The sequence below is a fragment of the Mytilus galloprovincialis genome, chromosome 2 (assembly GCF_965363235.1).
Source record: "Mytilus galloprovincialis chromosome 2, xbMytGall1.hap1.1, whole genome shotgun sequence".
Classification (NCBI taxonomy): Eukaryota; Metazoa; Mollusca; class Bivalvia; order Mytilida; family Mytilidae; genus Mytilus; species Mytilus galloprovincialis.
Genome location: NC_134839.1, coordinates 38,326,951 through 38,354,577, shown reverse-complemented (window position 1 = coordinate 38,354,577; position 27,627 = coordinate 38,326,951). Strand labels below are relative to the sequence as shown.

The following is a 27,627-nucleotide window of genomic DNA, read 5'->3' as shown; positions in this document are numbered from 1 at the left end:
TTAACGGAATTTCAAAGCTTAATACAAACATTTATGATAACAGAGATGATTGTTCATTTCTTATAGTTAATTATCCATTTTTAGATGGTGACGTTCCTTTGTCACCATCTGACGGTGTTTATATATCTCAACTTGTACGATTATACTTGCTCATGTATATAACAACGTTTTTGATTTTAGCGAGAGAAATTTATGTATTACTGAAAAATTATTACACCAGGGTTTTCGATATCACAAACTAGTCAATAGTTATCAAAGGTACCAGGATTATAATTTAGTACGGCAGACGCGCGTTTCGTCTACATAAGACTCATCAGTGACGCTCATATCAAAATATTCATAAAGTACATATTTGAAGAGCATTGAGGATCCAAAATTCCAAAAAGTTTTGCCAAAATACGGCTAAGGTAATCTATGCCTGGGATAAGAAAATCCTTAGTTTTTCGGTAAGTTTTGTATTCAGGAAATATAAAAATGACCATATTATTGATATTCATGTCAACACCGAAGTGTTGACTACTGGGCTGGTGATACCCTCGGGGACGAAACGTCCACTAGCAGTGACATCGACCCACTGGTGTAAATAGTTATCAAAGATACCAGGATTATAATTTAGTACGCCAGACGCGCGTTTCGTCTACATAAGACTCATCAGTGACGCTCATATCAAAATATTTATAAAGCCAAAACAAGTACAAAGTTGAAGAGCATTGAGGATCCAGAATTCCAAAAAGTTTTGTCAAAACATTTACTCAATTTTATCATCGGTACAAGAACATTATTCAAAAATATAACTCAACATGCAGAAATCTTATACATTTAAGTATTTCACAATATGGTAATATTCTTTACAAAGCACAAATATCAGTATTCACCTCAGAAGCTAACAAAACCTTAAATAGAATGATTAAGGAGGGATATAGTTACGATACTGATGTCAGGTCAATAATGATTGCAAATGTTTGCTTTAAAATTGATTCAGTTATAGGGTCTTTGCATCGGAATTGAACACATTTATTTAAAAACCAGTTGTTGGCATGACACGGGTTATGTTCTTGTCATATATTTTATGATGGTATAATACTAAACCCCTAACGGGAGGGATTGTGCCTTAAATTCATATGATGAAGACAATTTTTCAATCAGTTTAAATGAGGTCTGGAGCTGGCATGTCATTTACGGCTAGTAGTTTGTTGTTATCTATGTATTATTGTCATTTTGTTTATTTTCTTTTGTAAACTCTTCTGACATCGGACTCGGGCTTCTTTTGAACTGAATTTTACTCTGCGTATTGTAATGCGTTTACTTTTCTACATTGGCTAGAGGTATGGGGGAGGGTTGAGATCTCATAAAACATGTGTAACCCCGCCGCATTTTTGCGCCTGTTCTAAGTCAGGAGTCTCTGGCCTTTGTTAGTCTTGTATGATTTTTAATTTTAGTTTCTTATGTATAATTCAGAGTTTAGTATGACGTCCATTATCACTGACCTAGTTTATATATTTGTTTAGGGGCCAGCTGAAGGACGCCTCCGGGTGCAGAAGTTTCTCGCTGTATTGTAGACCTATTGATGACATTCTGCTGTTGTCTGTTCTATGGTCGGCTTGTTGTCTGTTTGAAACATTCCCCATTTCCATTCTCAATTTTATATTCTATTTTTGACATATTTACCTATTATGTCTGTATATTTTGTTCACACATCGTTTATATATAATGGAATTTTATACAACCATGTTTTATTGATCATTTTCTACATAAGAAAATACCTGTACTAGGTCAGGGATATGACAGTTGTTGTCCATTCGTTTGATGCGTTTTAGGTGTTTGAGCTTTTGATTTTTTGTCATTTGCTTAGGAACTTTCCATTTATAATTATCCTCTGAGTTTGTTAATTTTGGTATTTTACTTTTTTGTACATATAGAAACTCATGATATATACCAGGATTAAATTTTGTATTTACGCCAGACGCTCATGTCGTCTACAAAAGATTCACCAGTGACACTCGAATCTAAAAAAGTAAAAAAGCCAAATAAAGTACGAAGTAGAAGTGCACTGAGGACCAAAATTCCTAAATGTTTTGCCAAATACAGCTACGGTAATATATTCCTGAGGAAGAAAAGCCTTAGTAATTCAAATATTCAAAAGTTTTATAAACAGTTAATTTATAAATATAACCAAATCAATGATAATTCATTTCAGCACATAATTACTGACTACTGGGTTGGTGATACCCTTGTGGAATTTAAACAACACCAGCAGTGGCATCGACTCAATGATTGTAAATAAATTCATCATAGATACCAGGATTAAATTTTGTATTTATGCCAGAAGCGCATTTCGTCCACAAAAGATTCATCAGTGACGCTCGAATCCAAAAATGTAAAAAAGGCCAAATAAAGTACGAAGTTGAAGAGCATTGAGGACCTAAATTACTAGTACTAAAAGTTTACCCAAATACAGCTACGATAATCTATTCCTATCACCGTTTAAGCAAAAGCAGTAGTACATATATTTGATCATTGAGGTCAATTTATGAATAAAGTTGCTTTGTAAGCAGCATAAAACTTACGGAAGCGTATTAGGGCCATGGGTTTTTTTATTTTTCAAATTGTCGACTTTAATCTTGGAATTTCCAACTTTTATCATGGAATTATCAACTATGCGATACCAATTATAAAGTTTTGATCCTTCGATGAATTTTTGACGAAAGTGTGCTTGCAAGCTATTTTTCATACAACAGTCTGATTTAGAAAGTCGGAGTTTAAAAAGGGAACTACATCAAGTGGTTAAAACTATCCGGGTTTCTTATTTTTCATTCCTTATTCATGTTATTGAATGACGAACTTTACCATTAAGTTCGCATACAGTTTTTCGGTATTCAAAATATATCATTTATTTATTCTCATTAAAAAACAGAAAATGTATTTAACTACATGTATCTTGAAATACAAAGTAAAATCGCATTTCATGAAATTGTCGGTATCTTGAGCTAACAGCGGGATTCTTTTCATAAAAGTCTATTCCTTGAAGGTTCATAGACAAAATGACATACACAAGTGGCTTTCATTATTTATTTAATTAGTTACATTATGTAGTTTTAAATGCATGTTGCAAGGTTCCCAGGTTGGCTAACCTGGTTACTGTCGTAAACCCAAGCTAGAATGTTGTACAGTTCCCTGTCTTTATCATAAATATGACGTCTCTCTGCCATCTCGCTTGAACACTGATGGTTGTTACAACTGTAAAGGAAAATAAAACTTTATAAATGTCATGCGTCAAGATAGCGTTTTTCTTGTTCAAGTTCAAGTGCCATTTGAAACGCAGGGCATTACTTCATGTAATATTTTTCAAGTGTTTGCAGTATTAAGATATAGGAAGATGTGGTATGAGTGCCAATGAGACAACTCTCCATCCAAGTGACAATTAATAGCAGTAAACCATTTATAGGTCAAGATACGGCTTTCAATACGGAGCCTTGCAAGCTATAAAGGTACCCAAAAATTACTAAACTAAGTGTAAAACCATTCAAACGAGAAAACAAACTTGTATATATATATATATATATATAGTTGGCAACGAATACAATTCCATTGTACAGCAAAATGAACATGCACAATTTAACACATATATAAGGTGATAATATGAACAGAAACACTATGGTTTTAATTTTGAAGGACGCAAAAAGTAGGAACATTTTTGCCACACGAAGAAGAACTTCTACCGGTAATTAGAAAATAGCCGAGATATCCTAAATTATCAGATGGTCGTTCGCTAATTGTGAAATTACTAGTAACTCGAATCTAACGTCCCTTAGCCGTATTCTTTAAATCTATCAGTGCTCTTAAATTCTGTGTTTTATTTGGTCTTTGTAACTTTTATGATTTGAGCGTCATTGACACGTCTTTTGTAGCCAAACGCGCGCTTGGGGATACATGTAAATGTTCCAGGATGATTTTAATTACAAAGACATTTTTTGTTCGAAATTGATTATTGCTTGATCCCTGGATTTATCGGGTCAACAAAATAGACCATAAATACATAGCTTACATGTAAAGAAAACCAGAACAGAGACTTTTCAATTGTTCGAGTAATTCTTTGAGACTGTATGTTCAGCAAGAAATCAGCAACCAACTTTTTTGTATATATTTAGGATGCTTTCTCGACTAGAGATCGTGCTTGAAATCTCATGTATAGTTTTACGTTAATCATTTACCCAGATTTGTTGCCGTATAAAATATTACTGTGCATATTGGAAAAGGTATATAAATTAAGTACCAAATCTTAAGAAGCCGCTGCTAGTATTCACATGTTTTTTTTTATATAAACCTTTGTTTTTCAGAGTCAAATGAAAAAAATACCGTACTTCAGGGAAATTTCAAAACGAAAAGTCACTAATCAAATGGCAAAATTAAATGCTCAAACATACCAAATGAATGGAAAACAACTGCCATATTCCTGACTCGATACAGGAATTTTGCTGGTGTGGAAAAGGGTGAAATAAAGCTGGCTTTATAGCTAGCTAAATCTCGCATTTGTACGACAATTGCATAAAATTCCATTATATTGATAATAGTATGTGAACTAAACAAACGGACAAAATAGTTAACAATTTCAAAAATTAGAGTAAATCAATCATCATTGTGTACTAATCTTAATCACTATGAAAATAAAACCAAACAAAGAAATACATAAAGGCATATAGACCAAGTACACAAGCAAACCAAAAAGATAAGAATACAATAAAATATCACAGCATAATAAAACATTAACGGGATATATAAGTACCGAGCCACGTCAAATGTATATTACCAAAAAATATTATTTTATTATTATTACCAACAAATATTATTAAAAAAAATTTACCAAACAGTAATCGTAATATCTTACAAAGACAAATAAAATAACACTATAACACGTAATTACGATCATAAACAATCTATACTTCATGAGCATCGTGTACTATTTCTATAGTTGATAAGGAATATTTATCAACGAGGTCTGGGTATCTTCCAATCGATATCCCTTTTTTTTTAGAAAAAGGCCGAGAAGTTCATTGACATAATCCTGGTTCAATTTTTTTTATCAGACATGGGTGGCGTTTAATTAAGTCTGAGTAGCAACTACAAGCTCTTAAATACCTAATGAATTGGGAACTGTATAGCCCATATGCAGGTTGAGTTGGTATATTGCTACTAAGGTGAAGATGTTTATGATTTTGAAATTCAAATCGTCTCGTATTTATATGTCTTAAATTCTGGTACTTATATGACCGCTTATGTCAAATCGCGGTCTTAAAGGAAGCAATGTTTGTTGTTTTTTTAATTTCTAGTTCTGGGGATATATCAATGGAACCCATTTGGAAAAGTTTGGATTGTTAATGAATAGTAAATTCATCAAAATGTTTGAATGCTTCGTTAAATGATCTTGCTTCTTTGGTCTTGTCTTTTACAAGTGTCTGAAGGAACACTGACTCATATCGAAATAAGAAGAGGTCGGCAAGGAGAGGCTCGCAGTTCGTGTCCATAGGAAAATACCGACTATTTATTGAAAAAGTCGACCTCCAAATTCAACAAATATGTAGTGAATAAGAAAACATTCAATTACCAACATTTCTTTCTAGTTCACGTTTGTATATAGTCTTTTAATCATGGGTTCCATCGCATTTGCCAACTACGGTTGCCGAAGTTCTACCGGGCGGTCTCGTTATTGAAGACAACAATTCAAAGGCAGTATATTTCTACAGATTTTGATAGAATAATAAATTTTCTTTTAAAAGAAAGTTCATGTTCACATTTTTGCCCTCGTACAGCTAACCAATTCAAGTAGATAAAACATATTCAACTCTTTATTTTGAATTTAAAGTATCAGAAAATTATGGAATGAAGAAGCACTTTGTAAATGTATGGCGTCCATAGTCAAATTTCAACTTATGACAAATTTGTCTGAGTGAGTTGGAGACATAATTTCTTAATAGAGGCTCGAAAGATACTAGAAGGACATTCAAACTCATAGACGTCGAATATGGTTGAAATTGACAAAGTAGAATACTAACCCTTTGATCGTTTAAAGGGGGTTTACAAGGTAAGACAAGTACAGAACAAATCAAAAACAAGCTTCGATAAAAGCCATAAAACTAGTACTTACGATGACATTATATTTCCATGTGGGTTTCTATGATCTGCGTTGAACCAAGCTGATGTACCTTGCGCAAAATATTCTTGTTCGTTGGACATTGCATACGATGATGCACTCCAAGTACCACGACTTCTGGCGGCGTTATATGCGTTAGTAATCTTAAAAAGTAGGAACATACAATATATATTTATAATTCGTCTGATTAAATTAATATTTAATCAATATAAGTATATTATTAGATGCCTTTATAAGAATTCATTTTGATAAAAAAAAAAGTACAGTAGAGGTGAAATATTAATTGACAATTGGTATACATGTATAATTACTACTTTATGTGTCTATTATGTCTATTGTGTCAATGAAAAAAATCTAATATATCATTTCTTGAATTTACATTTACGGATATTCTCAATTGAAGAAAAAAAATCACGTGAAACGTTTTGAAGCTAGAATAAAATTAATTGCTCTGAAAGGTCTCGTCCGCATCCGTCTAAAACGCCCATTCTGACAAAATTTAGGTCACTGTATTGAAACAAGTAAAAATTATATCATTATGCTGTAGTGGAATCTGAACCTCTGTTTGGATTAGATAATTCATTTACTCTTAATCTGTATAGTATGTATATTGATTGGTTTCTAAGTCTGTGAATATGAGATTTTATTTGTTAATTGTACTAGGCTTTGAACTACACTTTTCCAACGGATTCTAAAGAGTGTACGTTTTTAATTTTTTAATTTTATATTTTCTTGTTATACCACTATCACAGGTTGTTGCAGATGGGTTTGACGCTCACAGTTCAACCACTGAATAAATGTCCGGATTGATATTTTAGTCCTGACTTTGTTTTATTGTGGTTTAAGGGCTTTGTAACGACGATTATCCTAATATCGGTATTTGGTGTTTTGCCTGTCCCACAGAAGCTTAGTATTTACTGTCAGTAAAAACAGTTGAACTATATTCAAATACAATGATTTTGTTTTTGATAAATCAAAAATTGCTAGACTGTCACGTTACAAAACTGTTTACGTGGATTTTACTAACTGTTGGTGAGTTGTCTATTGACTGTTTCATTAATAGTCATAGACGAACCAATAATTCATATCGATCAAATGATACACTAGCCATAACTTGTCGCACGGTCTGGTGTGTAAATATCGAAGGTACGATGTTCTTCATGCAGAGCTTTCGTGTAACGGGTGTATCGGGTTTTTGTTTTTAGAAGTTTATAGATTACCTTAGCCGTATTTGGCACAACTTTTTGGGAAATTTGAATCCTCAATGCTCTTCAACTTTGTACTTGTTTGGCTTTATAAATATTTTGATATGAGCGTCACTGATGAGTCTTATTTAGACGAAACGCGCGTCTGGCGTACTAAATTATAATCCTAGTACCTTTGATAACTATTTGAAATAGTATAGAAAGGCATGAACAATTTTACGAAATAGCATGATTATATATGCAAATGACAAAAATTCTCATATTAATTCGAAAATATATAGGGTTTATCAAATGAAGTTTTGTAATAGCTACCGGAAGGTTTTATCGGAGTAGTATTTAGAAAGTATTATGACTATTTGCAAAACATGCTCTACATAAGCAAACCTGTTTTTACCCGTGTTTTCATTGATCCATCAAGTGCATAACCGTGAATTGTATGACCGAATTCATGTATCAGAACATTGAAGCCATGATGATAGGGATCTCGGCTGTCACATAACAGATTGTCATCTAGAATGGAAGCCAAACGACCACCGGAACCAGCTGTAAGTGACCACTTCCTACCATCAAACGTACATGTTGATGCACAACCACCACTACAGATTCCTTAAAAACGATTTGAATAATAAAAGTAGATCACAAGTAATTGTGAAAAATCGTAAATAAAAAATTTCAAAGACAAATGACGATGAATAAATGAAGACAGTGTAAAAAAGTGATTCTTTACAAGATTTTGCTTTCATTTTCCATTTTTGCCGATAAGATACAAAGATACAACTGTTTTGTAATGCATGGAGCAAATTATCTTTCTTCCTCTTTCTGGCAAAATTCTAACCCATTCTCTTATTGTCATAGGTTTGATTATGACTTTGGAACTTCATTTATAAAGAATTAAAAAAAACCGTGATATAGTGATACACAATTATATAGAAAATATCAGAAACTATTGTAATCATAAACATGTTTAAAAGGTATTTAGTGGATTTTTAAAAAGTATTATTAAGTACAATAGTTATTTAACAAATAGGAGGAGTATCGGATTTCATTTATGATATATTTCATTTGTACGATTACTGGGCAATTGAATATGTATCCTGATTTATGAAAAATTAGTAAAAAAATTACAAAAAGGGCAATCCAATATAAATATGAACGAAAACAAAATAAGTTGATTGTGAGATTTTAAGGAGAAACCCATGTTAATCTATTGCGTTGATAGTTTGAAAATGTATTACAATAAACGGGTATAGCTTTATATAGAACATTAGTTTCTGCAGTGTTCACACTTAACATGATCATAGTTTGTTGAAAGTCAAATTGATAAAATTTCAAAGTTGTCGAGATATGGTATATTGTTTGTTGCTTGTCAATGAATTGTGATCTTGAACAAATATATAAAAAAGAAGATGTGGTATGATTGCCAATGAGACAACTATCCACAAAACACCAAAATGACACAGACATTAACAACTAAAGGTCACCGTACGGCCTTCAACAATGAGCAAATCCCATACCGCATAGTCAGCTATAAAAGGCCCCGATAAGACAATGTAAAACAATTCAAACGAGAAAACTAAAGGCCTTATTTATGTAAAAAAAAATGAACGAAAAACAAATATGTAACACATAAACAAACGACAACCACTGAATTATAAGCTCCTGACTTGGGACAGGCACATAATTTATTCCAAATAAAGACATCATAAAGATAAGTTCAAATATGGAAAGGTATGTGGTCAACATAGAAATTTATACAACGAAAAAATAAAGCATAAACGAAAGCAATATATAAAACTTAAGGCAACATCCATACACGAGATTGGGACGAAACTTACACCTGTAGCGGTTAATCGAAATAAGATACTGCCCATAAAACTTTAGAAGTTTTAATTTGAATTCAATTAGCAAAGAGGCCACCCAAAATCGTATTAAAACGCCATATGTAGGTGCTGCTAGAAAATGTTGCTTAAACCTAGACAATCATTTATATTGAACTCTTGGTTCGACACCTGTCGTTTTTGTAATAACTTATAACAGTTTCTGTCTCTCCTTAGATTACTGCTTTCTTTCTACATGTGCCTTTGTAATTGTTCATAAGGTCAATTTCTATATGTTTACTTGTGTTTCTTTTAAATTACTTTATCAATCGATTATAACAACATTTTGAAATAAACTTTGTCTTGCCAAAGATGTGATATAATACAGTTAATTTGGGTTGAAACTCTATTGAAAATACGCAATTTTTAAGATTTAGGCGCGCGGAACATTCTGTATTTACACAATTACCTCTACATGATGATGGAAGTTTTGAACGACTTTGACTGGCTATAAAGCCCTCGTCTTACCTCTACATTCTGGTCTATCTGCCATATAAGCGTAATCAGGATAAACTGCCATTGATTCGGCTTTTGTGAACACACCAACTTGTGCTCTTGCGGCAAGAGTGTGACAATATGTTGAAGGCATATGTGCTATCATTCTGCTGACAATTACTGCAGCCTGGAAGAAGTTAGAGGTTCTAAATATCATGTATTGTATAACTGGTTTACAACAGAGAAATACACGAACAAATGCATATTAGTTTTTAATGCAGTGCTATTTGGTAAAAATAATTAATTTTCAAATATTTTAGTTACACCAAGTACAGGCCTTAGTCGCAATTTTTGACGACATGCTTGCTAAAACATAGTTATGGAAAAGATTACGTTTAAGGAATTCCGTCAACTGAGGTTCATTATGACTACGTAGTTCATTTTCCATGTTTTGTCATCTTAGATGACCGTAATTGGACCCAAATATGAAAGAGGACTTAGAAGTATTCAAGCAAAATTAGGTTTAACTTGGTTGTCAACTGTTGTTGTAGACGAATGTTGAAACGGTCTATTAGAGATTTTCATTTCAGGAAATATATAATTGTTAAGATGTTTAACGCGAGTGCGAATTTATTCAATTGTGTTTTGTCAACATTTTACTAGATCGAGTATCGTCTTTATAATCATTCAACAAATATTCACTTCAATAACCGTCTGCTTCTTTATCAAAGGAGAAGGTCCGATTTCGGCCTCAAATTTCAGGTTCATCTGACGAAAGATTTTGACCACTTTTTAAACACTTAAGTGTCTATTTTATTTGAATCAATTAGTTTTTGTGAAAGATTTTAACTGATTTAATCATATGCCGAAAAATGTCACTTTTCAGATAGTTTTTGTCAAAAATGAAAGTGGCCGCATCCGTGTTCATCCTCAACCTTTATATATGTTATGTATTATCATAATTTACAACTTACATTTTAATATTAAGGATGAACACGAATGCGGCCACTTTCGTTTTACACGAAAACCGTCTAAAATTCAACTAAAATGCTAGAATTGTGAAGATTTCAGTAATTTAGCATGACTTTGTGGTGCTGGTACCCGATATATTTTCATTGTAATGTAAAAAAAAAAAACAGCCCATATTTATGTAGCAGAATCGTTCTTCTGTCCAATAAATAGCTGTAAGTTTACATTTGAACAATTTTGTAAAACTGCTATATTTTGGGGCCAAAAAGGGGTCTTACTGGACCTACTCCTTTGCGAATATTAAATATCTTGTCGTTGAGAAAAGTAACAACACATTACAGATAAGTTAAATACCTTTTGGTGTGCAGCATTAGAACTAGCTGCTGTTGCTTGAATGTCTATACTATTTGCAGAATGGTAAGATACAATTGATCCACTGCCACAGACGACATATTTATGTTTGAAGGATGTTCTTTTTGTTGATAATTGAGCAGAATGTTTTGAACCTGAATCTGTTATTCTAGTGAAGTCCTCCGACCTGAAAGGATCAATCGAAGGAAATGAAGTAGTTATGTTGCGCCTTTAGGAATAATTACTTGTACATAAACATTAGGAATAATTGAGAATTGTGTATTTGTTTGTTAAGAAAACACCGATAAACAACGCTTTTTTTTAAATTCGTGGTCGTCGTTCTAATTGTTATCGAACGTGTGTGGGTAACTTCATATGTGGATTGAGTGGTTCATGTTGATTTTATATTTCTGTGTCTAAAATCATAATAACGTGATGCATTATTAGAATCAAACCTTTAATCGGTGTTGTAAATGTAAAAAAAAACCAAAGCAATTCAAAATAAAACAAACAAAATAGATTCAGAAATGTAGCAAAAACAAAAGATACGAAACAGAAAGAATTCGAGATCCAAATTAGAAAGAAAAACAGTGACTAATATAAAAAAAAATTGGAAAATTAACTACAAGCAACATGAACACCACAACTTAATTGGATGAACTCAAATGAACTTGGAGATAATCAATTGCGTGTCCTACAATATCAGATACCGTAATATTAAAAGCAATTGTCAAAATTAACAAAATGTCGTAAAGTAGGTAAAGGAACATTAAGAAAGGACAACAGTTCAAACTACTGTGAGGCAGACATAGTGTACTTATAGGAAAATAGATTTGTCAGGAACATGTAAAATTTCGTTGAGTAGAGATTTTCAAGCAGCCACATTGCTTCCTCGTAAATTGCTCTTCTGTGCTTAAAAATGTTTTTGGCAATAACAACCTTGATGAAAGTCTATGTGAGATAAAAATTTGTAGATGTTCAATGAAACCCACCGGTCTCTCGTGCCATACTGTTTTCAGTGTAATAGCGTAATGTGGATTCCCAAATCAAAACTATCATTATACAGCAAAATACAGAAATTAAAAAAAAAAGTATTTTTCTCAAGAATTTTATTTCAAAGCTTCAAAAGGTGGTACGAAAATATTCTAAAGTAAAATTGAAATCTAAAAAATGTAATCCTAGACTGTATGTAAATAATGATAACAAATAGAAACTTACTTGATTAATCAACAAAATAAGAAAATATTAATTCAGATAAAATTTCTGCCAAAGTGTTCTAAATTCTTTTAAAATCAAAGTTTTACAAATTTATTAATTTAGGATTTTTTTAATCTCAGACTATCTTTATGTTTACTGCAAAAAGAAGTAATACGGAAAAATAAAACAAAGAACTCTTGATTTGAGTCTAGATATTGTGTCTTTTGGACATTATTGTTATCTTTTCTAGGATGATTAAATTCCAAGAGGTTTCACTAAATGATTAAAGTCTGCAACTAATTCAACCACAGACTAAACTTAACTATTAACTTTGTCAACGATGCCAATATTGACGACGTCGTGTGGGATCGCTGTTCCCCCTCCAGCGTCAAAATGTCGTGGTTTCATTTTTTCAACACTGAGGAAGTGTAGGTTATTGTAGATTTCTGAACAAATGGGTCAAAAAGTGTACAAAAATTGTTCTTGACAAATCTATTTCCCGGTAAGTACGATGTGTCTGACTCAAATAATCAGTTTGAATTATGGTGAGGGCTGTCATTGAACATATGAAAGGACACTATAAGCATTGTGAAATAAGGTGTGCCAACTTTCGCTTACACGTTTATAAACATGTAGTATTTATCTCTCGCGTTCGTTTATAGATTTACAATTCTTAGGTACGTACTGATTTTTTATTAGTTGTATTTGCTTTTGAACTAGCTGTTACTAAATGATTTATTGGTTTCGTTATTTGTTTAGTGCTTTTAATCGATTTTATAAGCAAACCCATTTCAATAGATTCGTGTAGTTTGTTTTTTCTGTTCTCATGCCGTTAGTCTTGTCGTTTGAATTGATTTGTCATGTTTTGGACTTTTATAGCTTGATATGCAGTATAGGATTAGCTAATTATTGAAGAATGCATGGTGACCTATGGTTACTTACTTCTAAATATTTGGTCATTTTGTCTTCCAAGGAAAGCTGTCTTATTACAATATACCATCTCTTCTTCTTTAAATTACACAATAAAGATTTTTCTGACACGCCTTATCATCAAAATAATTGAGGAAATTTAATAAATGAAAATACATGAAAAAAAGAAATATGTTGTTGTTGTTAATACTTACGACAGGAACTTCATCAATGCAGCTTCTTCGTTAGTTGGTGGAGGGGTGCAAAGCACACCTTAAAAAAAAACAATTTTAAAGTATAAATTGTTTTGTTCACACATTTTTGTCATTAAAAGAGTTGTATGCGACTGTCATGCAAGTAGAAGGTTTAGCTAATGATAAAACCAGGTTTAATCCACCATTTTCCTCATCAGAAAATGCCTAGACCAAATCAAGAATATGACAGTTCGTTTGATGTGTTTGTGCTTTTGATTTTGGCATTTGATTACGGAATTTCCATTTTGAATCATCCTCGGAGTTCGGAATTTTTGTTATTTACTTTTCACATTGAAAATCAATTAACTTGTTAGGGGTACGTGAAAAGGCTTGAATGATCATGTTCTTATCAATTTAAGATGGATCATGAGTATATTTTTCCTCACAAAGAATTTTTTTATACTTAGCCATCATGAAGATTTTACTTTGCCTTCAAAAATATAACTAGAGGCTCTAAAGAGCCTGTGTCGCTCACCTTGGTATATGTGCATATTAAACAAAGGACACAAATGGATTCATGACAAAATTGTATTTTGGTGATGGTGATGTGTTTGAAATTCTTACTTTACTGAACGATTTTGCTTCTTACAATTATATCTATAATGAACTTTGCCCATTAGTAACAGAGAACTATATTTGGTAAAAATTTACATAAAAATATCAAATTAATGAAAATTGTTAAAAATTGACTATAAAGGGCAATAACTCCTTAAGGGGTCAATTGACCATTTAGGTCATGTTGACTTATTTGTAGATCTTACTTTGCTGAACATTATTGCTGTTTACAGTTTATCGCTATCTATAATAGTATTCAAGATAACCAAAAACGGCAAAATTTCTTTAAAAATTACCAATTGGAGGGCAACAACCCAACAACCAGTTGTCCAATTCATCTGAAAAATTCAGGGCAGATAGATATTGACTTGATTAACAATTTAACTTCTTGTCAGATTTGCTCTAGATGCTTTGGTTTCATAGTTATAAGCCAAAAACTGCATTTTACCCCTATGTTCTATTTTTAGCCGTGGCGGCCATCTTGGTTGAATGGCTAGGTCATCGGACACATTTTTCAAACTAGATACCCCAAAGATGATTGTGGCCTAGTAGTTTCAGTGGAGATTTTGTAAAAGATTACTTAGATTTATGAAAAATGGTTAAAGATTGACTATAAAGGGCAATAACTCCTAAAGGAGTCAACTGACCATTTTGGTCATGTTGACTTATTTGTAGATCTTACTTTGCTGAACATTATTGCTGTTTACAATTTATCTCTATCTATAATAATATTCAAGATAATAACCAAAAACAGCAAAATTTCCTCAAAATTACCAACTCAGGGGCATCAACCCAACAACCGATTGACCGATTCATCTGAAAATTTCAGGGCAGATAGATCTTGACCTGGTAAATATTTTTATTCCCATGTCAGATTTCCTCAAAATGCTTTGGTTTTTGAGTTATAAGCCAAAAACTGCATTTTACCCCTATGTTCTATTTTTAGCGGTGGCGGCCATCTTGGTTGGTTGACAAGGTCACGCCACACATTTTTTAAACTAGATACCCCAAAGATGATTGTGGCCAAGTTTGGATTAATTTGGCCCAGTAGTTTCAGAGGAGAAGATTTTTGTAAAAGATTACTTAAATTTACGGAAAATGGTTAAAATTGACTATAAAGGGCAATAACTCCTAAACGGGTCAACTGACCATTTTGGTCATGTTGACTTATTTGTAGATCTTACTTTGCTGAACATTATTGCTGTTTACAGTTTATCTCTATCTATAATAATATTCAAGATAATAACCAAAAACAGCAAAATTTCCTCAAAATTACCAATTCAGGGGCAGCAATCCAACAACCGATTGACCGATTCATCTGAAAATTTCAGGGCAGATAGATCTTGACCTGATAAACATTTTTATTCCAGTCAGATTTCCTCAAAATGCTTTGGTTTTTGAGTTATAAGCCAAAAACTGTATTTTACCCCTTTGTTCTATTTTTAGCCGTGGCGGCCATCTTGGTTGGTTGACCAGGTCATGCCACGCAGTTTTTAAACTAGATACCCTAAAGATGATTGTGGCCAAGTTTAGATTAATTTGGCCCAGTAGTTTCAGAGGAGAAGATTTTTGTAAAAGATTACTTTAATTAACGAAAAATGGTTAAAAATTGACTATAAAGGGCAATAACTCCTAAACGGGTCAACTGACCATTTTGGTCATGTTGACTTATTTGTAGATCTTACTTTGCTGAACATTATTGCTGTTTACAGTTTATCTCTATCTATAATAATATTCAAGATAATAACCAAAAACAGCAAAATTTCCTCAAAATTACCAATTTAGGGGCAGCAACCCAACAACCGATTGACCGATTCATCTGAAAATTTCAGGGCAGATAGATCTTGACCTGATAAACATTTTTATTCCCATGTCAGATTTCCTCAAAATGCTTTGGTTTTTGAGTTATAAGCCAAAAACTGCATTTTACCCCTTTGTTCTATTTTTAGCCGTGGCGGCCATCTTGGTTGGTTGACCAGGTCATGCCACGCAGTTTTTAAACTAGATACCCTAAAAATGATTGTGGCCAAGTTTAGATTAATTTGGCCCAGTAGTTTCAGAGGAGAAGATTTTTGTAAAAGATTACTTTAATTAACGAAAAATGGTTAAAAATTGACTATAAAGGGCAATAACTCCTAAACGGGTCAACTGACCATTTTGGTCATGTTGACTTATTTGTAGATCTTACTTTGCTGAACATTATTGCTGTTTACAGTTTATCTCTATCTATAATAATATTCAAGATAATAACCAAAAACAGCAAAATTTCCTCAAAATTACCAATTCAGGGGCAGCAACCCAACAACCGATTGACCGATTCATCTGAAAATTTCAGGGCAGATAGATCTTGACCTGATAAACATTTTTATCCCATGTCAGATTTGCTCTAAATGCTTTAGTTTTTGAGTTATAAGCCAAAAACTGCATTTCACCCCTATGTTCTATTTTTAGCCGTGGCAGCCATCTTGGTTGGTTGACCGGGTCACGCCACACATTTTTTAAACTAGATACCCCAATGATGATTGTGGCCAAGTTTGGTTTGATTTTGCCTAGTAGTTTCAGAGGAGAAGATTTTTGTAAAAGCTAACGCCGGACGACGACGGACGCCGGACGCCGGACGCAAAGTGATGAGAAAAGCTCACTTGGCCCTTTGGGCCAGGTGAGCTAATAAAACGTATGGGTCATCAACCTGAAAATCGTGCAAAATTGATCATTAAAAAATAAATATTGGAAGATAGTTTTTTTTTATTATGCTTAGGGAAATAAAGAGAAAATATTGAATTCACCAAACTAGATTTCTTGCTACAAGTAAAAACTAAATGTTATTATAATTTCAATATTTTTTTTACTATAAGAGTTATCTTAAATTGTTAAATTAAAAAAACAATGATTTGAAAAACACATTTTTTTTTTTATTCGTTGAATATTTTTTGTAAATGCATTAAATCACTTCTTTTAGTTTATATGATTAAATAGTCTTACACATGAATTGCAAATATGTCTCAATTGCAGATTGCTGCACAGAACAAGACTGATAAAGTACTGCTATAGTTCAATCCATGATGACGGTATACAGCGATTCTACCTTAAATTTGCAATTGTTACATGTTTTCATCAATACAAATTAGATCGATTTGCCTTAACGGAATAACACACGGCTATATTTTATATCATTGGAAAGAGGACAAGCCTCATGGAAATATCGTTGTCGTCGTTGTCTGCCGTGGTCACGTTTTTTTTTAAATCAAGGTCAAAGCAAAAATTCCAGAAAAATGCACAGTCACATTTAGATAACTGGTTTCTCCTACATATATGCGTTCGGAGCAAAATAAAAATAACAAATTTATAGAGAATATCATTTGTATATACATTTAGAACTTATTTTATATTTTTATCGCTAAAAAATACTTTAAATCTACTTTTTTTGCAAAAAAGGTGCAAATTTGAAATTTTCAAACAACTGTTAAATAACAGTCACTTTAACCTATTTCAATTTCTAAATTTGAAATTTATGTATTCAATTCATTACAAGTAAGATCTAAAGATGTTCTTTTTTTAGATCTTAACTTTTATAGTTTGTCGAAAACAAAATATGTTTTTGACGTCTTTTAATAGGAAGGTATTCGTCAATTTCTAGGTATATATCAAATTTCTGTTATTGGGTGTATATATAAATGATTTGTTTCGAAATTTGTGCAACATTAACGTCAAATTTGGTTGAATATAAACTCAAGCTCTGTGTAGAAGAAAAAATTACTGAAAACGGAGAAAAAGGGGGTTAAATGTTTAAAAAACAAAACGTCTATTAGATACCGGTTAAACACCCAATCCTACATATACAGATGAGTAAATGAGCAACATTTGGCTATAATGTTTACAAGTATTCAAAAAATATCACAAGGAAGAGGGTTATGTACAGGACCGATGTATTTTACAAACAATTGCAAACAAAAAAGGCGTGAGAAACCACAGGGACATTAAAAACTTATAAAATGAAGGCAAGCTGACAACAGCATGGCAAAAACACGAAAAAAAGAACAAATGCAAATAGAAAATTATGATCAAAGCTCGTATTATCTACTTTGTTATATGGTCTCCTGTAGTTTAAGCCCACCTAACCACGTCAAGGTCAGAGACCATATGGCAGGGATTTTTTGGTTTTTTTACATATTTTTTCCAACTAGATAGATTATTACTATATTTCCCACGATTTCAAAATTGAGCATATGTTTTATTTATTGTTTAGAAAATATTATGGACTGCTAAATTTTCATTCGATAGCTAACAATGATTCATAAGGCACAAACAGAAAAATGAAATCTTATATGTATCGTCATCTTTGTCGCCATCAATGTTTTTAACTGCAACCAGACGAGTATTTACATTTTGACATATGTCATTTGCCTGACATAGGCATAAATCTGTACATGAAAGATTTTGTTCGAAACAAATGCAATCCTTTGAAAACACCGATTTCCCCTTATCAGTACTAGCAAAATATGACATATATGACATATGACTTTCGAGATAGACTTAGAACAAGTCATTCTTCTTTTCCAATCCGAACTGAAGAGGAGAATGTAATATTGTGCTATATGGAAAGAGATCAAATTTATGTCTGGAGTGAAGCTCTTATTTCATATTGTTTAAAAGTAGATTCACAAGGAGGAAGTTTGACAAGGGAGAAATTTTAAATTGTAGCCAATTTTACCCTATTTTTTTTTATGGTCACAATGATCTATTTTGAGTTTTGACTTGAGATCATTCAACCTAACAACAAGATCTCGAGCTGCATCTATAGATTCATCAATGTCACAATTAGAAAGGATTGACAAATCGGTGAAATCATCTGGGTTGTCCTTCAAAACTAAAAAAAACAATGCTCTTACCGATCCAAAACAGGGATGATGTTGTATCGCATCATGTTACAGCATGTGCGGCTGGTAGAATGTGGGGTTCGTGTTGTTTATTCTTTAGTTTTCTATGTTGTGTCGTGTGTACTATTGTTTTTCTGTTTGTCTTTTTCATTTTTAGCCATGGCGTTGTCAGTTTGTTTTAGCTTTATGAGTTTGACTGTCCCTTTGGTATCTTTCGTCCCTCTTTTACATATGGCAAACTCGAGACTTTTACATATTTCGTGGACAGGTATATAGCGGCGCAAATCCTGTGTGCAAGTTATATATAGTCCCAAGTCAGAAGCCTCTGGCCTTTGTTAGTCTTGTATTATTTTTAATTCGATATGTATATTACAATTATAACAAAACTATCTTTTTAAAAAAACAATTAAAGTTATAAAAGAACACAAAAAAAAATATTTCCTAAGACAAAACAACGGTCTTCAAACTAACTGGAGTATTCAAAACATTCAAATCGACCATACAACAAAAAAAAAGAGAATTGAGGTTAGTGACAATTGTCCTAGTTAATGACTTGATAGTGTAAGCTACAAAACAATTAACGGCACGAGAAAAGGCGTGTTTGATTCCAGGCAGAATTATCACTTAATTTGTGTTTTAAATTGCTATTTTTTCACACCGATTAACAATACACGAAAGATATTTGGCACAAATATGAACAATGTCTAATTGATGTAATTAAAGTAAAAATCCCGTGAAAGTAACACGCAATAAAGTTTCTTTCGTTCAAAATGTGGTAAATTTTAGCTAAAAAAATAGTCTTACTGAAATCAGGAAATACTTATACTTAAATTTTATAAATCTTTTCAGCTTTCGTTATATTATGAATTTAATTGTTAAGCTAAATGATAAGTATCATTTGAACAAATAACGCAAAAAGCAATAATTCTAATTTTCGTGTTGAAGATGGGTACCCTAAGAAACAACAAAATTTTGAAAAATATGACCACGGTAGCTTACGACGACATTCATGATTGGAAAATATAATGATTTTCGAATAGTTTGCATGTACATATAGCCGTGTGTTATCCGTCAACTTAGACTCGTTAACAAGACGTCTTTTTCTATACTGGGCACCCTACTAATTGCGCCATCCTATAGCAAGATATTTTTTTACCTCTCAAATGCAGGTGGAAAATTATATCTGACTATTATGAATATAATTTAACTATATAAATCAGGGTCTGAAGAAAAGGGTGCTAAGCGTAACATTCTAAAAAGATAAAAATATAGATCATCACGAACATCACAAAAACTGGTGAAATGAAGATATGTCCAAAGAAAATTATCTTTAAATTTGTAGATTTGTATGAAAGAAGATATTGCTTACACCGTTGAAGAAATTCCATACAAATTACAGAAATAAGGTGATTTTGATAATTCAGTAAATTGATATTAAAAAGTAATAAATCTAAACAATAGATCAAAGCTACTATGCAAGTGTTTTATTGAAAAATGAAACCATATTTTCAGCAAGATATATTTCGATTGACAGCAAAACATTGTTTTCATATACTAGTAATGTTTCATACAGATTGTTTTGACCATATTTTAGCAGAATAAGTTGGGTTTTTTTCAAACTCTTTGGATATAATTGTAAGAGTTTAACTGTTAAACAAATAATTACAATTTTGTCCTGTATATCTTGTAAAACCTTGTGAAAGTAAATCAAGGCAACTTGATGATGATTTTATTAAGGAACTCCATTTCATCATGAATTGAAAGACCGAGATAATTTCTGAAGAGAGTATTTCATCTTTATCTATACTCTGTGCTTTTACTTTGAAAGAAAAAAATATAACCTATAAAATTTGAACTAACTGATAGTGGCATTTTATTACCTATCGGATATACTTTCTTTGGGCACATATATCTTTATTTTTCAAAAATACTATATCGTTATTTTTCTGTGAAATTATAACATGTTATGGTCAATTTATCTTGTTATCTTACAACAATACAATGTAAAGAAGTACGCGTAGTCAGACACCTGATCAACTGCCAATAGACCAATTAAAAGATTACTTGAACATGTGTGAAATTGTGTTGTCCACCAAAAAGTATTTAGTATCTAACTAAATACACAGGGCAAACATGCGCTCCAAATTTCATAACTATTTTTTTTCCTTGACTTACCTTTTCTTCTTTAAGTTGTTAATTTAATTACTGTCATCTTATATGTCTTATATACAGAACTTATATATTTTGTATAGTTACCTGTCATAAAGCCCAAAAGCAAGAAAACTCTCATCGTACGTTCCTCTAACTAAACCAGACCAACAACTAAAGGTTTGGTACTAGACTTTTGATATAAGTCATACAATTTGATCTTTACTTGATAATTGTTGGTTCGTCGATAAGATAAGAAAGTGCATGGTCAACAATGAGAACGAATGTGTTCAAGATATGTGTGCCTTGTTCGGATTTGATCCATGTTGTTTTATTATACTATATCAAATGTTACAATTACAATTAAAACAATACCATTTATATTTAAAACATATAATCAACAAAATTTCATGTTACTAATCCATTTTGCAGCATGTCTGATACTAAGATATTCATGTATGTATGCTGTATTTATTAAATGTCTTTTTTTCATGTCGAAATCATTATCATTATAATCTACTATTGCTTAATTAAATAAATTAAATTAACTTAGAAATAATTATATTACATACCTCTACAAAAAAGTTGTTCGTTCATGGTGGAGAACTTCTAGAGCTTATTTTGTATCACAAAGGTAATTCAGCGCAATTGTACGTTTCAAAAATTGTGAAAAAGAAAGTGAGGGATAAAACTTAACTGCCCATTACCGGATGATGTGATAAAAGTATTAGAAAAGTAGTTTACTAAACATTACAAATCAAATAAGGTCAACAAGAAAATGTTATATAAACTGTATATAAATGCAATTCAATGCTTTATTTATTCATGCGATTTTCAACTTAAGGATGTATTCTTCTGACGTTTCAGTCTCGTTAAAATCTCGTTCTAGAATTATTTCCAAAACATGGGATACAAGTAGAAAATATCAATGAATTTTTAAAATATAATAATTAAACATAACTCTGTGAAAAAAATGTGTATTCACAATTAATAGTTTTTGAGTTATCCAGTTTTCAAATTTTACGACCAATCAAGTCAGTCTTTACAGCCTAAATTTAGAGAAAATGGATGAGGAGTACAAAAACTGATTTTACAAGAATCGTGTACATCCCATATCAATTTTGTCTTGTCAAATTTCTTGCATGTATTTTTTCTATCATTTATGACACAAAAGTTGAAATGATATGTATTTTGTTGACAGCATGGTAAATTTGACACAAATAAGCATCAAAATATGATAAAACTTTCTTATATTAACACCTACCTATAGTTCTGTTTTAGTTAAATTTATTCAGATTGGTACGGTCCACCTCATCTTTATTGAAAGTATAAAAAAAAGTTTAATTGTGGAAAAAAAATAAATACAAAAATAGTCCAAATATAGGTAAAAATTTATGAAAAAGGGGAAATACTATAATCAAAATTGGGTATTTTGAAAGTGCCGTAGCAAAAAAAGAAGTGCACCACCATATGATTTTTTCTTCACCAATTATTTTTTACAGTGTTATAACCCCAAAATCAGGTTAAGAAAAAAAGTTTAATTCTAGAAATGTTTGGCTCTTCAGAGGTGAACATCCTTAACACGTTTTTTAAATTCTTTTTACATTAACAAAATGTACTTCATAAATATTTTGATTTGGTTATAAAACCAGCAGTGTCAATCAGATGAGGTTTCTTAAACGTTCTACAGATCCATCGTTACAAAGTCCTGCGCTAATATTTCCTTTTTTCTACATTGAGTTTGGTGGATTTATATTTCAACAAACAGTTTGTATTCTAATATGTAATACTTGTGTGCACCTTCTAACTTGAAACGAATGAGATTGACACTAAATGAGATTTACAGTTACCATCATGGATCGGCTGACCAATGTGATAGGTATGTGTCTCAATTAACTAGCGACACGTTTTCGCAGTCATAATTATTTAGATACAAGAATAGATTATTCTGTAATTTTACCAATTATCTTCTATTCCCAGTTGTGATTTTTTTACTTAGTGTATATTTGCATCATCATGCAAAAATTTCCAAAAATTTGAACCAGCCATTTTATCAGAAAAATTACACTGGTTATTTTGATGTTAAACAAACATAAATTTTTATCATTGAGAAGCTTCATATTTCCTTAAAATCACAACGTAATTAAAACGTTTAGCTAATTTTAGAGAGTTATCTCCCTGTAGTGTTAGGTACCACCTTAAACATCGATAAACTCCTGTTTCGAACTTTATTGCTGTTTTATTTGTTATATCTGAATGACGCTATATTAACCCTGAATTGTATATAGCTTTTTTCATTCTTCAAACAAAAAATCATTCCAAATGTGGAAGCGTACAATAGCGAGCTGCTTCTGTTTCCGTGGCCAATCTGTAAAATGGTATACTTTCAGGAATCTCACTCCTTTTTTGTAGATCAGTTAACTTGACTACAAATCGTCGCAATTGCAGATTCAGTTAAATCTTTAATTTTTGACAAAAGATATCCTATTTCTATTATAAAATGTCGTATTATCACTGGGATGAATCACTCGAATTAAGAAAAAAAAATTAACGATTGGTGTCTCTGGTGAAAAGAATTTCTGCTTTATCTGCACAATTTATTCCACTTCAGTTTCGTAATTTTAGTCCTATATATGAATTTCTTTCTTAAAAACTCACATGTAATGGATATTGTTTTACATGCCTGCTAACTGTTATGTTACTTTTTAAGTATCCACTTCGACTATTTGATTTCAATTCTTTCCCGAATAGGCATATATATAAATTTTATACACGGTAATTTGAGAAGTTATTTTTATAAAAACAGGAATACAAAAATTGCTTCCCTCTCGTTTTGTTGGTTGATAACGTTTGATGTTGTCAGTTTTCATGAATAGCCTTATTTTTAAATTACCTTGGAGGTCGGTATGTTTTGTTACACTTTTACATTTAAGTGCTTGACAGTAGTAGTTGTTTTTTTGTTTGTTAGTTGAAGTTACAATCTCAAATCAATATACGTTTTAAGCAAACATAATTATACTTTTTCAATTGTTTACAGAAAAAGTCTAAGAGGTACTTCTTTTCTCAATATAAATGAGTGAAGTCTTGTTTAATGCTGTATTAAAATTGCGCTATCAAGGTTCTTTGAAAATTGATTGTTGCTTTTGCAATTGTTGGTGATTGATTTTGTTAACACCAGTGCACGTAGGTTTTGATATTGAAGACTTGATTACTGTAATAGTCCACGTGATACCAAGCATTGCTCTAATGGCTAATACTAATCCCGACAACAGCAATTGAAAAATATTGATCATTGTCTTCTTTAACGTCTAAATTTCCCATATCAAGATAGTTGCTTAGATATATTCGTGATAAACTGTGTTATCGGCCTAATACGATTGATTATATTTGAATTGTTTCACTTGGCTGGGCGGGTTTAACCGGTTTGCTTATTTAAGACCAGTCCATCTTTAGGCAGGTGTCCCGGGATCAACTCATCAATGAAGTGTCCAGTTATTCGTCCAATATGATACAATCAGCTCAATTGTATATCCTTTTGGTGACATTGATAGGTGATTAGAAATCAATTATAATCTTAACGGCCATCATCCTTATCAGACACATCTTCGAATAGACTATTCTTATGCAAATCAAAATGTAAGCTCTTTCCGATCAGTTGAAATAATATTGGTAATACGAGGTTAGTATATTCCATATGGTGGTCATACTTCGCTCACTCTCGCCCAAGGTGGAATCTATTGATCCCGTATATATCAAATCAATTTACTAGCAAACTTTGTAACTTATAAAATTTTAATTCTGGCAATTGATAAGATAAATTGTCAGAGCTCTGACAAATCATAAACAAAAAGTAAAATCACAATCACAAAAAAAACTGAACTCCGAAGATAATTCAAAACGGAAAGTCCGTAATCAAATGGCAAAATCAAATTCTCAAACACATCAAACGACTACGAACAGATAACAACATCTGTTAAATGTTTCAACTGTCATATTCCTGTCTAGGTACAAGCATTTTCTTAATAGAAAATGGTGGATTAAACCTAGTTTTATGGCTAGCTAAACCTATAAAAAGTTTGGTATTAGATAATGAATTAATTCACCAGCCTCCTTTATCCATCTTAAAACACAACATACCAAAGTTTCCCATTTCTATCCAAACAAAAGTATGCTGAAGGATCATGGCAACCACCTGATAATATTTGTATACAATATCATCCTTATCAATAGACCTCCATATACCCACACAATAAATTGATAAGATAAAAAAAAAACAAGAGAAATTTTGTTTATTCCAAAACAAGATATGTAAATACTAGTTCATGTGATATCTTTACTGTAAATGTACAATAAAATTTATATGTCCAAATATTTTTCACGTAATAGTGCTTTGGCTAAAAAAAAACGCAGAGAAGATATTTCTCTACACAGAAAAATAAAGGCAACAGTAGTATACCGCATAAATCCATGGACAAAAACAAAAATGGGGTAACAAACTAGAACTGAGGGAAACGCACCAAACATAAGAGGTGAACAACGACACAACACTACAATGTAACACACACAGAAACGAACCAAGCATCAGACAAAATCCCACGAGAATAACAAATATAACATCAAAACCAAATACATGAATATGGGATAGACAAGTACCGTGACACGTCTTATCGCAATATGAATTTACACTAAAAAATAAGAGAAAACAAATGACGCAACGTTAAAATGTAACACACACAGAAACGAACTATAATATAACAATGGCCATATTCCTGACTTGGTACAGGACATTTTTAAAGGAAGAAATGGTGGGTTGAACCTGGTTTTAAGGCAGAAACATTATTATGACTCTATTTCTATCAGTCTTTGCTTTTACTCATGCATGCCGCGTGCCTTTTTTGTAGAGATGTAACTACCAATTTACAAAATATTGGTTTGACTTCGCTGATAATTGAACACAAGACCTCTCAAACTCGACTGAGGCACTAGACCACAATTGCGGTTAATTTAATTAATCAATGTATGTGTTGAAGTGTTCCAATTATGATCTCTTTCGAAATCGTAAAATTATTGTTTCAGCATTAAACAACTTCATTGCATTAGTATGGACTTTGTCCCATTTTATCAAAGTTCTGCTTTTACAATTATATGAGTTTTTACCTATTCTGTAGGATAACCAAAATAAATATTACAATTAAACACTCATACAGTCAGAGATTTTTTTACAGAGTATGTATATAGTTAAATACAATCTTAAAAAAAAGAAGTTGCACCTACAAAAATTCAATATTTGTTAATCCGTTACACTAATAATACATAAGAGCATTGGTAATAACAATCATACAAGCTGTCAAAGTTACAATTTTCAATGCATTGTACTTATATGGAGCAAAAGGTCTTGATGCATCGGATGTAGGTATTGTTGATGTATGAATTGAGGTTGATACGCTGCTGGTCGAATCTATCTCCCCATGTTGATAGTTTTTTGATACTTTACCTGCTGTAGAAGTAACCAAATTGTCAGTTGAGAGAGATGTGTCTTCCGTTGTAATAGAATCATTAGTTGTGGATGATTGTTTTACAGTAGAATCCTTAATTGTTGTGGATGATTGTTCTACAGTGGAATCCTTAATTGTTGTGGATGATTCTTGAACAGTGGAATCCTTAATTGTTGTAGCTTGTTCTGTAGTTATTGTTTGAGGTGCTGTATAAGTTGTTTGGGGTTCTGTATTAGTTGTTTGGGGTTCTGTATTAGTTGTTTGACCAGTAAGTGTATTTCGGTTATAGGTTGTGTGTTCTAATGTGGATACCATTGATGATGAGGATGAAGTTGTCACTATTAAATCAAAAGAAATAAAACATATACTAATATTTAAATATTGTTGCACAAAAAAAATTAAAATACATTTGTATTCGATAAAGATTAAAAATATTATATACATACAAAAAGTTATTTTATCAAAACATGTTTCTTTGGACCTAATTTTCTATTTCTTTGAATGTGCCATTTGGTCTCGTGTGGAGAGTTGTGTCGTTGACGATCTCTTTTTTATATTGCGAATGAAACATGTACTGAATGCATATTAAATTTGAACAATTCTAATGAAGGTATTGATATCCTTATGGTCAAAGTAGTTCATCTGCATTGATAACTCACCTGACGACTCACGTGAATTAATTTTGAACGTTGTCCAGGTGTTCAACCCCTATCTGATTTAATGGGGCTCCTGGGTATAAATCAAATTTGTTTTCTAATATAGGATTTCGCTATATTTTTTCATAAATGAACTTTATCATATACTTAAAAAAAAGTAAAATGAAATAAAAAAATGGAGTCACCGTTCATTTAATCTCACAATCTGCCTCCGAAAGAAGCATACATTTTTGTTAGTGTCCTTATTTCTGTTGAACTAATAGGAGAAATAGAGGTAATAACGAAACAAAAAAATAACCTAATTACAGAACTCGCTTAAATTTTACAATTATTTAGTTTATGTACAGCTTATATGAAAACAATATTAAAAAATATAGGTCACCGATGAGTTCAAAAAGATATTTCAAATTTAATGCCAAAAAATGGCATTTTTGCACCAAAGGAAGATAATTTGGAGCTTTTTCAATGATATAAACATTTTAAAAGTCATCTGGGGCCAAACCGAATCGATTTTTTGGGTTGAATTTTTTACCATATCATAAAGTAATAAC

At 31.8% G+C, this 27,627-nt stretch overlaps 2 protein-coding genes across 2 annotated transcripts in view; both read right to left on the bottom strand.

The window, feature by feature from the left end:
• Positions 1-3,055: 3,055 nt before the first annotated feature.
• LOC143063552 (uncharacterized) lies at positions 3,056-21,169 on the bottom strand. Its single transcript, XM_076235759.1, has 7 exons — positions 21,034-21,169; positions 13,307-13,364; positions 10,989-11,172; positions 9,699-9,852; positions 7,748-7,959; positions 6,143-6,291; positions 3,056-3,237 (listed from the first exon to the last, which is right to left on the bottom strand). The coding sequence occupies exons 1-7, from the start codon at positions 21,065-21,067 to the stop codon at positions 3,096-3,098; spliced, it is 933 nt and encodes a 310-aa protein (XP_076091874.1). The 5' UTR covers positions 21,068-21,169; the 3' UTR covers positions 3,056-3,095.
• A 4,028-nt stretch (positions 21,170-25,197) lies between these two features.
• Positions 25,198-27,627, bottom strand: part of LOC143063548 (protein mesh-like) — a 70,589-nt gene continuing 68,159 nt past the window's right edge. The window contains exon 18 of the mRNA XM_076235754.1: positions 25,198-26,665. Within this exon, the coding sequence (XP_076091869.1) occupies positions 26,229-26,665 (437 nt within the window). The 3' untranslated portion in view covers positions 25,198-26,228. The remainder of the gene's footprint in view (positions 26,666-27,627) is intronic.